This window comes from Meles meles, chromosome 4 (genome assembly GCF_922984935.1).
Source record: "Meles meles chromosome 4, mMelMel3.1 paternal haplotype, whole genome shotgun sequence".
In the NCBI taxonomy this organism is placed as follows: Eukaryota; Metazoa; Chordata; class Mammalia; order Carnivora; family Mustelidae; genus Meles; species Meles meles.
In genome coordinates, this window is record NC_060069.1 from 86,146,912 (window position 1) to 86,165,128 (window position 18,217).

The window sequence follows — 18,217 nt, forward strand, 5'->3', positions numbered from 1 at the left end:
GCCGCCGGGAGGAGGAGTCTGGGGGCGCGGAGGGGTGTTCGGAACGTCGGGGGCCGCGGGGATCGTCTGCGCAGCCCAGCCCCCGGCCTGCCCCGTGCCGGCCGTCTCCGCTGCTCGGTTCCGGGCTGGGCGCGGTGGCGTTTCCTCGGAGCCTGCCGCCCGCGGGGCGTGCTCCGCCTTGACCCCGGCGGCCCCGCGGCAGGCAGGCGCCCGCAGTTCCATGGTTGGTTCGGAGCGCGATGAGCCGCCCGTCCTCCACCGGCCCCAGCGCTAACAAACCCTGCAGCAAGCAGCCGCCGCCGCAGCCCCAGCACGCTCCGTCCCCGGCTGCGCCCCCGGCCGCCGCCACCATCTCGGCTGCGGGCCCCGGCTCGTCCGCGGTGCCCGCCGCGGCGGCGGTAATCTCGGGCCCCGGCGGCGGCGGCGGGGCCGGCCCGGTGTCCCCTCAGCACCACGAGCTGACCTCGCTCTTCGAGTGCCCGGTCTGCTTTGACTATGTCCTGCCCCCTATCCTGCAGTGCCAGGCCGGGCACCTGGTATGTAACCAATGCCGCCAGAAGTTGAGCTGCTGCCCGACGTGCAGGGGCGCCCTGACGCCCAGCATCAGGAACTTGGCTATGGAGAAGGTGGCCTCGGCGGTCCTGTTTCCCTGCAAGGTAAGCCCAGGTGCCACCCGCGCACCTCCTCCGGGCGAGCCCCGGGAACTCCCGTGTCCTCCAGCCCACTCACAGGAGCTGAGAGGCAGGTGGCATATCTCTCCTATTAAAAAAGAAAGAAAGAAAGAAAGAAATGTTTACACTTGTCCACCCTCCCCCATGCCCACCTGTCCACTTTGGGAGTAACTCAGCTGACAGTTGTCTGAGCGCTGACCCGGGACTAATTGGCACGCGATCGCTTTAGAACACATTATAGCTTTCGCCGCTGGGTGCCTGCGTACCCTGCAGAAAGTGTGCTTGGTGTGCTCGATAGGGCTAGGCTGCACCAGTGAAACTTGGACCGGGAAGCTGACTGTGGGGGACTGAGGAGGGAAGAACTGGACTATATGTACGCATCCTTTACCAGCGCTCGGCTTGGAAGGATTGGTACTGGAGTCCTGAGCCCCGCGCCTGCCCTCTGCGCGCGCCTGACACGTGGGAGCCTTCAGGAGTGTAGCTAAAAAAAGGGCGCCTACAGCCTCTTTTCCTCCAGCAACAAGAAAACCCTGCAAGCCAAGCCTTTCCCTCTCCTAGCCTTCCAAGGACTGGGGAGATGTGAATTTGTACTAAGTGGGGGTGAAAACAAGAGTTGAGCAGGAATTTAACTGGAAGGACACGTGAGAGCTGTTACCATACTTCCAAGCCCACCACTTTATTTAGTTTAAAAAGTTATAAGTGCTCTTGCAAAAAATGCAAACCACTAAGTCTTAGGGAAAGTCAAGGGAAAGACCCAAGACCTCTCGCCCCCTTTTCCCACCATTGTTAGGTTTACAGTGTGTCTTTATAGATTTTTTTCTAGCCATATTTAAGTACATTTTCACAGCTGAATATAAAATCGTGGATTCAGTGTGTGTCAAAAGGTTCATAAACACACACAGTAGATCGAAATTCTCCAGAAATAACCTGGGCAAATTGCTGTTTTAAAGCCATATTATCACACATAATTTTCTATGTCCGAAACCTAGCCCTTCCTCAGTGTATTTTAAATGGCTGCATAGTTTTTCATTCTGTGATCATATTTTAGCATCTGTTTACTTACATCTACCACTTAAAAATCTTCAGGAGTAGTTTCAGAGACATACCTCTCTATTATACCTCATTATAATTTAGAGCTAGACCCTAACGTTCATTTTCTAAACTTAGAAATGGAAATAATGTCATTAATACTTTTGAGTTGTTTTTTCTTTGTAAAAGAAACTGTTCTGCCTCTTGGGCCATCTGAGCTGTCTTGCAATTTCTCCTTGGTGCTGCTTATTTTTATAGGGCAAGAGCTTATTTTTAAATTAAAAATAGTCCACCAGAGAATTGAAGCTTGGGACTGAAGTCAGTAAAATGAGTGATTTAATTTGGTCTGTGCCCTGCCACAAATCCAGTTTAAAATAGCATATTCAAATAAAGGTTTGAATCTGTTTGGGTTATGGGTTTTCAGTTAACCTTAATAAATTAACTCTGCTTTCAGCCACTTCTCCTATAATGCTAACTAATTTACCCAGACCCATAGTTGTTTCTCATGAAATCTGGATAAAATATTTCTATAAATTTTTAGGGTCATGAAGAAAGTGGCAGCCTAGTGATCAAGAGAAGATTTGGTGATAGTTGACATATCAGTGGGCATTGGATGTTTGAGATGTATTGTGCCCCTCAGGATTTCCGGGGAGCTATCTTTTCCACTTACTTTTTCCTAGACCTTCAGTGACTAATAGAAATAGCTTTAGGTGAATTACAGTTCACAAATAAACATTTGGTATCAGTTGGTATTCCATAATTTATGTTTAAAAAGCGATCTTATAAGAGCGTTTTGTTGCTTCTAGGAGGAAGGGAAGGAAACAGTTATGCTATATAAAATGTGGTTTCACTTTCAGGGTCTAGGATTCTGGTTCCCACTGAAGCATGTTTTCTCCTAAGGTGTCATATGCTAGTGAGGCCCTTCTCGAAGCACAGTTCTCTTGGGAATCAGGGGTACTCAGTGTTTCTGACCATGTCAGTGACTCTCCGAGTCCCTATTCCGTATGAATGCAGTTGGGGAAAGCCATCACTTTGCAAGCTGAAATTAAACAGGGTCAACCACTCCCCTACAGGCCAGGGGCCAAGTTTAGAAAGTGATCTTGGGGTCACTTCTGTATGTGAGATTTATGACGCTGGAGAATGCTTCCCTCAACTTTGGTTGACCAGTCATTCGAATTATTAACAGGACCGCTCAGCCAGTTAGATTTGATAAACTACAGCAAGCACCAAAGATATGTCAGTTGAGGAGGGCTGAGGGAAGTGGGGAGTGGTAAGACCTGTGTCAGACTTCAACAAATAGGTCTGTGTAGCTAGCTAGCCCTTGGCTTGTGCTTGCTCCTGGTAATCGTAGGGACTGCCCTGTCACTATGCCTACTCTCAGAATCTCTCTCACATGGGCTGCCTCATGTGAGAAAAACGACGTTGGATGAAGTACCAGAGCCCAGGTCTCAAGAGGATCATGGTGCTGCCATGATTTGCCTAAGAGACAGCTTGTCTGGGGCCTTGATTTCCTCACCTATAAATAAAGGGACTGAACTGCTTGATGTCTAAGGACCCGTAGCTTCTAGAATACCATGGAAACAAGGTAGGCTATTTGGAATGGTTACTGGGTGGCTTCTGTGTGCCAGCTACTTTGCAAGGGTCATCTTTTATTAGTTTGCCTTTCCGTTCTCCAGGTGAAGAAACAAATGCCTGTAGAGAGATTAAGGGACTTGTCAAGATCAGTAGGCCAGGTCATGAGCCTGCGTCCCAGAGGCGCACATCCTGTGTGCTGCGTAGCAATTTTCCATCTGAGCCTTTATTCCAGGGCTCCATGTTGTAGCTTACGGTTGACACCACTCACGAAAGAAACCATCCAGTTGGATGAATTTGCCAGCTCTGATGGGAGCATCCCAATGAGACAGCACACATGTTCGCTACAAACTTCGCTGGCTGGAATTTTATAAGGCATGCATGATGGGAAGGCCGGGGGAAATAGCCTACAAACCTGATATGGGGGGCATGTCATCCCAGCTCTGGACTGTCCATGCTTCAGTTGGCCCAAAAATGGATTTGTTGCCAAATAGGTTCCTTACAGAGGTATGGGGCCACTTAATTAAAGGCTAGAGTGTTGCCAGCATCTTTGATAGAGGGCATCACATGCATTATTAGCTCAAGTCTCCTTTTAAGAAAAGGATCTCTGTTCAGAGTAGGGCTCTCTTCCACTTGTGATATTTTTAGGCCATTCTATGGCTTGCTGTACACCTGAGAAGTTTTGACATCCTGTTCCCATACCTCAAACCCACCATCTCTCAGCGGAGCGTGGGCGTAGGGGGAGAAGTGAAGGGTGACACATCTGTGCCCCCACTCAACAGTTTATTTTATTTTAATATCAACCAAGTATTTCTCTCCACAACTGTGGGTAATGCTAAACCACTCCAGCCCACTTACACTATGATATGTTTCTCTCCATTTTTTTTTTTTTTTTTGGTTTGTTTTCTCTAAAAGTTTCCAGTAGCACATCTCCAAATAATTATTGAACTGCAAAGCCTCAGCCAGACAAGTCTTCCCTGCGTTTGGGTCGTGACAGCATTGTTTTTATACCTTAAAATAAAAAGCCAAGTCAGATAACCCAGTGCAAAGTCCAAGCCTCCTCAGTGTGGACAAACCTAAAGGCCAGCAGGGGCAGGTGATGCGAGGGAGAGAGGTTCCTGACACGTGGCCCCAGAGCTCAGGAGACCTCAAGGAGCAGCAGAGACGGGAGCCAGAGAACACACCTCTAAAGAGGACCAGGGAGGCAAAGGCTGGATGCAGCCTGCCAGACCTTTGGGTTTTTTCAAGAAAAGCCAGAAATCTGAATTTTTAAAATGTGGATCACTCCATTTTCTTAAGATTGGCCAAATTCATATTTAAAGGCAGAACTTGCAAGCCAAACCCACCATGTCCGCAAACCAAATCCTGCCTGCCGGTGTGCGACCTCTGATCTGGTTCCCTCTCTGAAAGCATTCACTGAGCCTGGAAGTTCTCATTTTACTCTTGCCATATGTGAGCTTTGGAATTCTGAGAGGTCCCAACTGTTGGTGATTTTATAGCTTATTTTCATCTGCATTTTGCCAAGAGAATATTCTATTCTGGGCCCCTGGGAAACCTGAACTATTGTCCTAGTGACTAGATTTTTGACTTTGAACAGGTGAGTTTCTTTGGACCTGAGTGTCTTTAAGAGAAAGAGCTAGACTAAATCATTATATCAAGAATGTTTTGGGGCACCTGGGTGGCTCAGTCGGTTACGATTCTGCCTTTAGCTCAGGTCTTGATCTCAGGGTCCTGGGAACAAGCCTCATGTCGGGCTGCCTCTCCCTTTCCCTCCCCACCTCCCATGTGCACACTCACTCTCTCTCTCTCTCTGCTCGCCCTCCCACTCTCTCAAATAAAATCTTTAAAAAAATTTTTTTTTAAATCTTTTTGTGCCCTAAAATTTCATAATCTAGTAAACTGTTCCAGGGAAAAGAGCACTAGGTAAGAACTGGGCCCCCATCCTTGTTTGGTTTGACCTCGGTCCAGACACATACTTCCTTGAGCTTTTTTGTTCATCATTTAAAAAGAGTGGAGGTAATACCTGGCTGGTGGGTGCTCTGAGATCAGATTAGAGCTGGGAAGTCTTTGCTTCACCATTTCAAATGGAAGGTGGGTGGTAGCAGGGTGGTTGCTAGGTGATGGTTAATCAGTCACCTAGATGTCTGAGAGGATACTAGAACCGTTTCAGAGACCTTTTCTTCATCTAAAAATTTCCCCTAAGACAAAAATCATTGACTTTGGGTATTGTCCCTGTGGTCTTCACCACTGCGTGGAGCTGGACAGGCTTACCCATGAAAGCAAGTGCTAGCAAGCACCACAGTCCACATACACTGATGATGAGGCACAAGATGTTCAAGAACACAATTGACAGAACTTTTCAGTGTAAAATTAAGAACAGAAGCACTAGAGCACTTGGGTGGCTCATTTGGTCGAGCATCTGCCTTCGGCTCAGCTCATGATCCCAGCATCCTGGGATTGAGTCCTGCATCAGGCTCTCTGCTTAACAGGGAGTCTGCTTCTCCCTCTCTGCTCTCTCTCAAATAAATACATAAAATCTTAAAACAACAACAACAACAACAAAACAGAAGGACTAGAATGCTTTGTCAGCACACTGACATTTAATGCTCATTCTTTGTATAACTGGCAGTCACTTTTCACAGGTTGTCACCTACAGCTAGGAGTCAATCATTATTACTTGAAATTGACCTTTGGTACGACCAGAAAGAGGGAGAACTAAAAGGTACAGCAGGTGTGGCCTATAAAATGCCCATCCTGAGATTCGATTCGATTCTGATGTTCTGTGTTCGATCCCTTTCTTGAAGCTCCATGCAAACTGCTGTCCGCATACGACTACAGTAAGTCTTCCCTATAAAATGTCCAAAGAGCCAGACTTGTGCACCTGACAAAATTTGCGAACAGTGGCATTTCTCATTCAAACTCATAAGGTCCCCACTTCTTGAGAGAGGTGCACATTTGTTAAAGCGAACGCCCGGCCTTCAGGGGCATTGTGTATTGCTGGCAACTTGTGCAGGACGTGATCATACATGGGGCATTAGACTGTGACAACACTCTGCACACCCTGGAAAAGAAAATAAGAAAACCGGAAAATAAGTTTCCCAGATTAAATGTATCTTTATATAAACCTGAGAGTGTGCTTTCAAGCACAAGTATCTCAAGGAGAGATACTGAAAATTCACTAGAAGAATTTCGTCAGCTTTACCCCAGATGCTCTATTAGTTTTTTTAAAAATTGAGAAAAGGTTCTCCTTTCCAGTTTCTGCAGTGATTTTTAGACTGTATGGTGTCTGTGAGAAAAAGGTTACCCACCCCCACTTTTCAACCACAGACACTGTAGATGGATGAAAGATACACCTGTGTTAAATGTGTCGGCCTGGGCCCTATTTTAAGACTTGGAATCAACAAGTCACTATCTCTGGGTCATTCCTTCACGAGGCTACCTCTTCTCTAGCACTTTGGAGGGAGGCCATATTTGAACCTCCTCGTCCAGATCCCTGCTCCAGCCCTGCACCAGGGATTTGGTGACCTCTCCAAACCTCAGTGGGTCCTTGGTAAAATGGGGTACAGATTTGGTTGCTGGGGGGATCCAACATGGTAATAATTCATGCGAAGAGCCTAGCACAGCCCAGCACAGAAGAAACACTACATAAATGTGCACATTTAGAAGCCAGTGGAAATCGAATGGCCAATGTCTGAGGTCAGGTCCAGGCATAGACTTGAAAAAGAAAAAAAAAATCTGTTTTCTCCCACTAATTCCCCCCACTGAGCTGCTCTTCCCTCTTCCCAATCATGTAGGTTTTCATGTAGCTGAATACATTGGTCCTGGCATTGGTTTACAGTGACAAGACTAACTTTTTTCATTTCTTTAATACTTTTATGCTTTTAGAAGAGAAAGTCTGCATTATGAAGGACAAGCAACAGTTTGCTCATGAATAAGGAAGGGATGGAAGATCCTGACGGGGTCATGTAGGGAGGCCGGTGGAGCCGCTTATGCAGAATATTGTTTACCTTGTCTGAACTAGGTATATGATCTCATTTGTTTCCTAATTACTTTGTCAAGGAAACAGGATGCAGTATCCTCTCGGAGAGATATGCCTGAAGTCATGTAGTCTGTAAGCTCAGGGGATAGAAACTCTAGAATGGGCCTTCTACCCCTTCTGTGAAAAAGCTCTCTGCAGTATGGGGTTTGTCAGGGTTCCCTGAGGCAGGAGGAGGAATTTTTTTTTTTTAAGATTTTATTTATTTATTTGACAGAGAGATCACAAGTAGGCAGAGAGGCAGGCAGAGGAGGAAGCAGGCCCCCTGTGGAGCAGAGTGCCCCATGCGGGGCTCGATCCCAGGACCCTGAGATCACGACCTGAGCCCAAGGCAGCGGCTCAATCCACTGAGCCACCCAGGCGCCCCAGGAGGAGGAATTTTTGAGCCCAAGATCTGAATTAGAATTCCCTTCTCTGGAAGAAAGTTAGTGAAGTTAGATGTCAGTATTTTCTTAGTCTCGACACTGTTTAAGGGTCCTGGTACCGAGTGAAAGTGTCTTCTCGTATTAGTATCCATGGAAGCTTTACAGCCTCACTGGCTGAGAATTCTTTGCACCACCTCTTAGTGGTAAGGAATCTGCCCTTTGGGTTAGTGAAGATCCACCAAGATTCTTAGAGGAAGGATGCTAGACAGATGCAGGGTGAGCATCACAATTAAGGCACAAGAAGAGAGTTCACTTTCTCCTGCTGCCTAGATCTGAACTTGTAAGAGTCCAGGGATGAGCTGTTGACAGTTCTGTGGACCCAAGGACCCCGGGATCATGACCTGAGCCGAAGGCAGATGCTTAACCCACTGAGCCACCCAGGCACTCTGCTCTAACTGTATTCTACCAGTGGTTGTAAACTCATTTTAGGCAAGAGGAATATAGAGCCATCTGAATGACAACAGTATCATTGTTTGTCCATCTATGTGAGGTTCCAGAAAAGCTTCAAACACGCCCACCCCAAATAGTTTATGTAAATAAAATATGTGAAAAGCATTTACCAAAACTAATGAACCCACAGTGTCTGAAGTCTAAAACATTTCTCTTCCTGTGATCTCAAGGTCTATTGAATTTTTTAAAATTCTAAGTTCCATAGTAAGACTTTTAATTAAAGTAAAATTAACACATGCAGTGGAGAATAGTCATCTTCTGCAGGTAAATCTAATATTTATCCATTTACCTACGCATATCAGGTGGGTGGGAAGCAGGCAACAAATCACTAGATCAATAAACAAAATGAGTAGACCCATAAGTTAATGAGAAAATAACGTGGGATTATCCTCCACTGATATTTTGAGGGCAGATTAATACACTTTTAGTCATGAAGGAGCTGGTTTGAGTTGCTAGAAGTCCTTTTTAAAAGTGGTAAAGTCTGGGGCGCCTGGGTGGCTCAGTGGGTTAAAGCCTCTGCCTTCGGCTCAGGTCATGATCCCAGGGTCCTGGGATCGAGCCCTGCATCGGACTCTCTGCTCAGCAGGGAGCCTGCTTCCTCTTCTCTCTGCCTGCCTCTCTGCCTACTTGTAATTTCTGTCTTTCAAATAAATAAATAAAATCTTAAAAAAAAAAGTGGTAAAGTCTAAGTTTAACCTCTGGTTAAAATGTAAGTTTCACCATGATTTGGTTCTGTACGAGACTTAACCCACAACTCCCATTCGAACAAGTCTCAAGAGTGGAGGATAAGAGACCTCCACCAGTAGTCCCCTAGTTATCTGCTGATCAGACATAGTAAGTTATACTGCCAGGAGAACATCCTTCTGGCTGAACTCATACAACTCCCATTCCATCTATGGGTTCACCTCCACAGTAGTAAAAGAGGTTTACCGGTGAGCAAAAGGGGACATGGGTAGCTTCATTCCTGGAGCCTCTTTCTGACATGTCTGGAGTCAAACAGAGGAGTTTCCCGTGGACCACAAAGTGTGGTGGAGAGTGAAACTGCAGTGGCTGGGGCGGGGTGGAATACACACACACACACACACACACGTGTATATATATGTAAATATATCAATATTTAAATATATAAATATATTCGTTTGTATGTGTATTTATTTATTTATTTCCCCCAGGCCCACAGATTTGTGAGGTGCCCATAAACTAAAAGGATCAGAGGAACAATGGAGAAAGCTTGTCTTCCATGGGGGGCACGGAAGTCAAAGAAGTGTTGGTCATTATAACAATGATGTCTCCTTCATTGAAAAATTCTACTGGTTCACTACAATGAGTTCCAAGAGCTTCTAGTAAAAGAAAAACTATTGGCTTCCTTCTGCTGACCTGTAGATACACACTTAAAAGTATATTTTCTTAAAAAAAAAAAGTTTCAAAACTTAATTCATTCAATGGACTCTGCCAAAAGAATCTCTATGCCATAAAGGATAAATATGCCAACTTAGACTTTGAATTTCTTTTTTTTTTTTTTTTTGACAGAGAACACAAGTAGGGAGAAGAAGAGGGAGAGGGAAAAGTGGGCTCTCTGCTGAGCAGGGATCCCAATGCAGGACTCCATCCCAGAACCTGGGATCATGACCTGAGCTGAAGGCAGACGTTTAAATGACTGAGCCACCCAGGCACCCCATAGTCTCTGAATTCTTGAACATGTTTTTATTTTTACATGATTTCAAACTTCCACAACTCATAAAAATACAAAATTATTCTTTTTTTTTAGATTTTTTAAATTTTATTTTTAAGATTTTTTATTTATTCATTTGACAGACAGAGATCACAAGTAGGCAGAGAGGCAGGCAGAGAGAGAGAGGAGGAAGCAGGCTCCCCGCCAAACAGAGAGCCCGATGTGGGGCTCAATCCCAGAACCCTGGGATCATGACCAGAACCGAAGGCAGAGGCTTTAACCCACTGAGCCACCCAGGTGCCCCCGAAATTATTCTTATATACCCTTTATCCACATTCACCTGTTGTTTCCTTTTTGCCTTTATCATTTTGGGCACTCTCTATTCATACATTTATTTAGCCATTTCAGTGTAAGATGCAGGCGTCCTGCCCCTTTACCCCTAAGAAGTGCACTGTGTTTCTCCTAAAAACAAGGACATCTTCTTGTATAATTACGGCCCAGTTATCAAAACCAGGAAATGTGACATGCGGTAGATACTAGTATCGAATCCACAGTCCATATTCAGACTTCCAGTTGCTGCCCCAATAACACCCTTTGCGGCAGTTTTGGTTTCCAGGTCCGGGGTCCTGCATCGCATTCAGCCATATGTGTGCCTTTTGTGATCATTACAGCTCATGAGATGGACAGAGAAGCACAGTTTGCTTGTGGTTACCCTCGGACAAGATCATTGCTTGCATTTAGTTCAAAAGTTTATGAGCATCAACAACAGAATATTGAGTGTGCTTTGTTTTTCCTGAGACACTGTCCTTTGAGGCTCTGGCAGAAACTTTGCTAATAAATTTCAGTTTCCTAGGACGGGTGAGCAGGCGGAGGCAGGGTGGTTACCTCATGGTCCCCGAGCAGGGACTGCCTCTGCCCAGAGTTCAGGGCACCTCCATTGTAGTAGACTGTTGGTTGTTTAAGCTCAGAAAATCCTTCTTGCATTGCACGGACTTGCATTAAATTAAACCAGTCACAAGATCCGTGACCTTCACTAGCGCCCCCGCCAAGCAAGGTTACTCTGTTGATCTACTCATTCCATAAACAAATACAATGTGACTGTGTTTATTAGGTAAATAACAGGTGTCTAGTGTTTGTTCTCCAACGTACCTCATCACATTCCTGTGTAAACGAGTTTCAGTGCCAAAAAAGGAAAAACCCTCCTTAAATTCAACTGAAATATAACCTTCATACCCCATGCCCAGGAAAAGAATTGGCACTATTCACCGCTTTCTACAAAGACTTAAAAAGGAGGCACCGGGTCACACATTGCCCTTTGTGGCAAAACATGTTTGCACAAGACTTTTGAGCCACTGCCACCTGAAGAGTTTCTAAAGAGAAGCCCAAGATATTATTTCAACATTTGTTTCTCATTCTGCTGGGTCATCTTCCCCCTCCCTCCCTACGTCTTCCTGAGCTTTGGGCTTCTGTGCCTGGTTGTGTCTCTGGCCCCCCTCCCCCGAAAGAGGTTTACTTAAAGTGAATTCCCTCCTCACCCCAACCTTGGGGGAAAGGAGCAGCTGTTCCCCTGTGGAGAAATCTCATTTATAGCTGTGGACGTGCTCCCAGGACACACAGGCAGCCCAGGTGGCTTGTCTCAGGAAGAAAGTGCAGGAAGAGGCAGGCAGCTCCAGGAAAGCGGCACCCTTTGAACCCTCCCTGTGTGGTGGGCCAGTGTGTGAAAAGTGAAACCTCAGCACTTTCTTGCCAGGTACCAGGGAAGCTGGGAGGCCTGATTACTGGTTACTTACTTGGGAGGCACGACTCCTCCTTCCTTAGGGAGAGGCGCCCTGCTCTCAGGGCTGTCTTTCTCCTTGCAACCCAGGGAAGAAGTCAGTATCAGAATCTGCTTCCAGAAGCAGTTCGTCCGTGGACCCTAGGTTTTGTGTGGGGTAAGTTGGAGACTGGAGCTCAAGGCAAATGTGAATTCTTTCTTTTACTTCCAAATACTGATTCTTTGACATCTCAGCGATCATGTACCACAAAAGAGCATTCGAGGAAGAGTGGGGCATGCAGGGCTCTGCCCGCAGTGTGGTGGTGAATGGCCTCTTGCCGGGATGAGTCAGTCAGGCTTTAAAACGCGTAGGACTAGCACCCTAGCCTACCTCCGTGGTTTGCAAACCACCAAGCTCTAGTCGTGTGTCTCAGCTGGCATTCCTGAGCCTTCCTGCGGAGCACCCGCTGGGCGGGGCAGTGACCAGCTGGACCTGCTTACTGGTGTGGGCCTCTCCTTCCAGCTGTCACTGTGGCTGCCCAGCCAGGTTTTGTCATCCATCAAAATCAACCCCAGGCTGCTTTGCCCTTCCCCAGACATGACTGTGACATGTCTGCTTGTCACAATGGGGGAGGGGAGGAGTGCTACTGGCCTCCAGTGGATAGAGGCCAGGGATGCTGCTGAACATCCTACAGTGCAAACACAGCCCCCGCCACAAAGGATTATCTGGTCGAAAATATCAGTACAGCCATCCCTCCACTTTTTGTTCACTTGACGTCACTTGACGTTGCTTTTACAGAAGACCTGTTTGTGTTAACCAAAAGAAATCCAAAGAGGATTTTCACTATTACCAAAAAAGAAAAAAAAAAAAGGGCAGAAAGGGAAAATAGCGCTCAGCGTTTGTTTTGCAGTGCACATCCCGAGCAGCAGGAGTGGCCTCACCAGGCTCCTTTCCTGGGACCTATACTCAGCATCTCAGCATCAAGACTCTGTAGCTTTGAACTGCACCTGTGAGCATCAGTGCTTTATCTCAATTGATTTTGTGCATCTGTTAGCAAGATGTATCCTAAAGTATCAGAAAAGCCCAAGAGGGGTTATTTTCTGGGACTAGGAATGCTTGAAAAATTTTCCATATAAGTTAATGGTAGTTGCTTCTTTGCCTTCTGCCATTTGTCTTCCAAAGGGTTTCTTGGGAGCACTATACTTTCATATAGCGGGGAAACCCTGTAGTGCTACTGTAGAGAAACCCGAAAAATAAACTGAATTGTCAGTCAAGTCGCCAAAGGAATTTGGACCTGTCTTCTCATTTAGGTTTTATCCCCACTGTTTGCTCCACTCACCCCATGCTAGAACCAGATGGAACTGCTCCATCCACCGTCCACTTTGCCCATAGTGAAGCTTTCCTTCTCTACTCTTCATCCCATCCCCACTCGGAGATCACCTGTCACCATCTTTGGTCTGGTCGTCCTTCGCCCTTCGTGTAGCTGTCTGTACTTTCGATATTTTTGAGTTGTTTGTTGGTGCTCAGCGGTATGGCCCTTCTCAACAGGAACCACCACCAGGGCACAATCTGCAGCTGATTCCCTCTGTGTGCTCTAGGACAGAGGTTTTCAGACCTTAGGAACCCTGGGCACCTGTCAGGAAAACCCAAGCCAGGCGCCAGGGCAATCTGGGTGTGCTACTCAGAGGCACCTAGACGGTTCTGCAGTATCAGGGAATTCATGGACCCCAAACCCTCCCTCTGATCCCTGGATGAAAGACCCTATTTCAGAACAATGCTGAGACAGTAACAAGGATGCAGTGTGGTGTAAAAGTGCACGCGTGAGGGGCGCCTGGGTGGCTCAGTGGATTAAGCCGCTGCCTTCGGCTCAGGTCATGATCTCAGGGTCCTGGGATCGAGCCCCGCATCGGGCTCTCTGCTCTGCAGGGAGACTGCTTCCTCCTCTCTCTCTGCCTGCCTCTCTGCCTACTTGTGATCTCTCTCTCTGTCAAATAAATAAAATCTTAAAAAAAAGTGCACGCGTGAGTGCACGCCTATTTAAAGTGTAGATCTTTTCTTTTTAGAGATCATCTCTTACCCAGTCATCATAAAAGTGGCACCAGTGGTCATGAAGACACACCCTTACCCATGATGGAAAAGAGAAGGAATAGATTGACTTTAAAGTTCAGCTTGTTTAGAAAAAGCAGAGTAAGCTCCTCACGCTTTAAAAATATGTTTATTTAAGTTAATAGAGGCTGTAGCAGGACCTTCTTTTGGTAAGGTCATTGTCCACACAAACACTCAGTAATGCCTTTTCTATTTATGTCGCTTGGGGTAGATTCCCTGTTCTCTATATTTGGGTCGAAGGAAGAGTGTGTGGCTTGTAAGTCAAACCAAATAATTCAGAATATAAATATTCCTACCTGAGCTCCACAAGAAGAGTTCTAAAATAATCACTGGACGATGAATATTTGTTGTACATCTGAGTCTGTGAAGGGGGAGCGGTTTGGGGCTTTGGGTCAGGGAAGAGGTGCAGGTGGTACTTTTCTGTACGTTCTTTGCCAGAGGTCATTGCGTTCCTGGAGTTTTCTGGGGGCAGCTGTGGTAAACAACCCATCCTGAAACTTCTTCAGATCCAGAGATCAGGAGCTTATTTCACCAGAGAATGTGCTGGGCTCTGGGCTAATTCTTGCTTTTTTTTTTTTTTTTAATTTTATTTGACAGAGATCTCAAGTAGTTGGAGAGGCAGGCAGAGAGAGAGGTGGAAGCAGGCTCCCCGCTGAGCAGAGAGCCCAATGCGGGGCTCGATCCCAGGACTCTGGGACCATGACCTGAGCTGAAGGCAGAGGCTTAACCTACTGAGCCACCCAGGCGCCTATCTTGCTATTTTTATTGCATGGAATATGTGTGTCTAAAGTGGGCACAGGTGCCTCGCGCATCACTCACAGAAGAACATCAGAAGGTTGTGTATTCCTAGCCACACTCTAGATTTAAAACACAGGTAACAGGGATTGGGGTGTTTTAGGGCCTTCCTGTTAGAAACACCAAGGAGAAATATATATGGATAAATAAATTTGTTTCTTCTTCTGATGGTAAAGTTTTTTATACCCGTGCTTTTAAAATCAGTCCGTGGTTCAGGTTCAGGAAGGTAAATAAGCATTCCCTAGGGGCAAAGTCCATAACAGGGAACTACCTCTGCCAATATCTACTACAGGTGGGTATAATCCGCTTGAGGTTGAGGTACAGGGGAGGAGCCAGTTGCATTTCTTTCTTGAAGCCACCACCTTCTTCCTTGCTGGGGAGACTCATCTCCGAAAGAATGGAGCCAGCCTTCTCAGCTTCCTCTCAGTGACTGTAGCTTAGGGTCCTGTATGGAGAAGGTACTGGGTGCCTGCTTGTTGCTAAATAAACGCATCTGCAAAGGTCAGAATTTGACCGGCTTTAAAGTTTATAAGGGGTTTATTCCCTTGGCAGGGTAGAAACAACCAAAAACAGATGTGAGGCTTTGTTTTGTGAGCATACGGTCATAGCATCTTAGACACAGGACCCAGCCCTGCCCTTATTTGCTGTCTTCCTATCTCAGGAAGGGGTGGGAGGAGCCAAGGGAGGTAACCCAGACAGTTCACCCGCCACTGTGTGCTCCGACTCCTAGTTTCACCCCAAAAAATGTGATTCAGCTCTTCTAATTCTTTGTAAGGCAACAGCGTGGTTTTCTGGACAAGTGTCTACTTGTGGGCCAATTCCCCATCTGGTATCTAGGAATTAACACTGTCATTCTTGTGAGGGTTGGGAGTAGGAGTAATTCCTTTCGGTGTCATCCTTTCCCAAGACAGGTGTGATTTATTCATCAGGAATATCATCTCAACAAGGGAGAAAAAGGTTTCGTCCCTACCTTATTATGGCAGCATTGAGGGACTGACTATCAAAATCCCTGCTGGGGAGCCTACCCTGGGACCCACTTCAGTTCTCCTGCCTCCCGGGCCTGTCATGAGGGCCGACATACGTGGTCATGAAGATGGGTGCTGGGACTTGAGGAAGTGGTCTGGGCCCTTCTCATTTTAACCTCCACTGGCTGGAACCAAACTAACCAACAGGGTCCCAAGTTAGTACCCAAAAGTATGTCCAAATCCCCTTGGGATTGGGATATTAAAAGGTAAAGTGGGGTAATGTTTTAGCAATGGGAAGGGGGTCCAGCCCTCTTCTACTCTGGCTGGTCACCCCAGCAGGCAAGAGCCGAGACCTGAAGGGCAGCCTTCCCGCAGCCTTCCTGCCAGTCACCGATCTGAGCTAGGAAGAAGGGGCAGGGGACAACCAAGAGGAGCTATATTGCTTTCCTAATTATCTTCAGGTGAAAACCAGTCTAGAGGCAGCATATCCCTTGCCCACCATTTGCCTAAGCCATTGTAAAATTGTACAAAGTTCTTTAAATTCCCATAAAAAATGGGGCAGGCCAGGTTTTCTAGAGCTGGCTCAGCAGTCGTATTGGAGATGTTATAATAGTAAGAGTGCTTCACGTTTCCACCGTTACGTCTGAACGTTTTCAACAATGCTCGAGTGGCTTTCAGTCTGCTCCTGGTTAAGAAAATTCCCCTGATTTTATGGATTGGCGGTACTGATGACCAATAATAATGGAGACTCTTTAGTCTTACCTGGTTAACTCCCCTCTAGCAAGCGTAGTTGGAATGAGGCTAGAGTTGAAGCCCTAGAAAGCCTCGTGGGTGAGCCCCTGTCCGAGGTCTGCCCCTGTAGGAGTTCGGCGCAGGCGCGATGGCTCACGGCGTCTCTTTCCCTTCTTGCAGTACGCCACCACGGGCTGCTCCCTGACCCTGCACCACACGGAGAAGCCAGAACACGAAGACATCTGTGAATACCGTCCCTACTCCTGCCCTTGCCCCGGGGCCTCCTGCAAGTGGCAGGGGTCCCTGGAAGCCGTGATGTCCCATCTCATGCATGCCCACAAAAGCATCACCACCCTGCAGGGAGAAGACATCGTCTTCCTGGCCACGGACATTAACCTGCCGGGGGCCGTCGACTGGGTGATGATGCAGTCATGCTTCGGCCACCACTTCATGCTGGTGCTGGAGAAGCAGGAGAAGTACGAGGGCCACCAGCAGTTCTTCGCCATCGTGCTGCTCATCGGCACCCGCAAGCAAGCCGAGAACTTTGCCTACAGACTGGAGCTGAACGGGAACCGGCGGAGGCTGACCTGGGAGGCCACGCCCCGGTCCATCCACGATGGTGTGGCTGCGGCCATCATGAACAGCGACTGCCTTGTTTTTGACACAGCCATAGCACATCTGTTTGCAGATAATGGCAACCTTGGAATCAATGTGACCATTTCTACGTGTTGTCCGTGAGGCGCTGCAATTATCTGGGCACAGTGCTCAGTGGGGAATAAAGGTTTTTATAGGTGTTCTATTCACTGTGTCTTCACGGATCAAGACCCCCAGTTACCCCACGTTCTGTTTGAACAAGCAGCTTCCCATCTGGCATTAGCCCAGCAGAGTTCATTAAACAGGAATGAATGGGGTTGGCCTGTTAGTCATTTGGAGTCTGTTCTGTGATCTAAAATCAACTTTATTATTACATTTTATTTACTTCCTGAACAGCACTTGACCGGTGGCTCAGGGCTCCCGAAGACCAGGACGTTAGGAATGGGAGGCTCCTTCCTGCCTGGCTCCCTCTCTTGGTCCCTCCAAGTTGACAAAAGCACAGTGACTGTCGATAGATTCCTTAACTTTTACCTTGTTTTTAGGGGGGATAGGAACTGTTTAAATGCATTTTAAGCAGTGTTTCTCAAACGGAATGGCAAACCAATAGGCACAGAATCACCTGTAGTGCTAATCCTAAACATGCAGATCTGGGGAGCCTGTGGATTTAACCATCTCATCAGGTGATTCTGTTCAACAATGAAGTTTGAGAATTACTGGGTTAAATTGTGGAAAGGGTCCAGATTTTAAAGGTGCTTTACGATTGCCCTCTACTGATACTGTTTGTCTCTCTACTATTTCATGCCCCCACCACCTACCATGCCCAGATTAGAACCAGAACTGCAGATTCCCAGGAACACACTCCTGAGATTTGGTCGCTCTCTTGTGTTTGGGGTGAATTGCCTAGGAAAGCGAATCGTATGGCCACTGATAGGTGTCACGTAATTAGTTTTTGCTCATCACTAGTGCAGATGACCTGTTTACATGTGGCTTGCCTCAGAGGCCATCCTTGACTGTAGATGGTGGGAAAGACTAGATCAGTAGAGTTGGAAAAGCTTTATAACCAGTGTCATATGCTTGCTATTTAAGGGTACGTGTTGGATTGTTGTTGTTTTTTGCCACATTCACTTTAGTTTTTTAATAAATATTTTCCAAAAATGAATATCGTGCTGCTTTTTCCCTGTTGAATAATGTTTATTTATTGGATGCCTACAATGTGCAGGTGCATGAAACCTCATCACTACTTTGGCCTTGGGCTATCACTATTTCCACATGAAGAAACAGTCATTTGTCTAAGGTCCTGATGCAGGTCTGTGTTAGATCTGGGGTCCACACTCACTTCCCCGAACCATGCTCTGTCCTTTGTGTTACTGGTCTCTTCCTTGGAGATGTTCTTGCAAGTGCTAGCACTTGAAGAAG

General features: G+C 46.7%; 1 protein-coding gene across 1 annotated transcript; it reads left to right on the plus strand.

Moving 5' to 3' along the window:
• The first annotated feature begins 227 nt into the window (after nt 1-227).
• Nucleotides 228-17,960, plus strand: SIAH2 (siah E3 ubiquitin protein ligase 2). Its single transcript, XM_046003938.1, has 2 exons — nt 228-656; nt 16,388-17,960. Exons 1-2 carry the CDS (start codon nt 240-242, stop codon nt 16,943-16,945), a joined length of 975 nt encoding a protein of 324 aa, XP_045859894.1. The 5' UTR covers nt 228-239; the 3' UTR covers nt 16,946-17,960.
• Nucleotides 17,961-18,217: the final 257 nt, after the last annotated feature.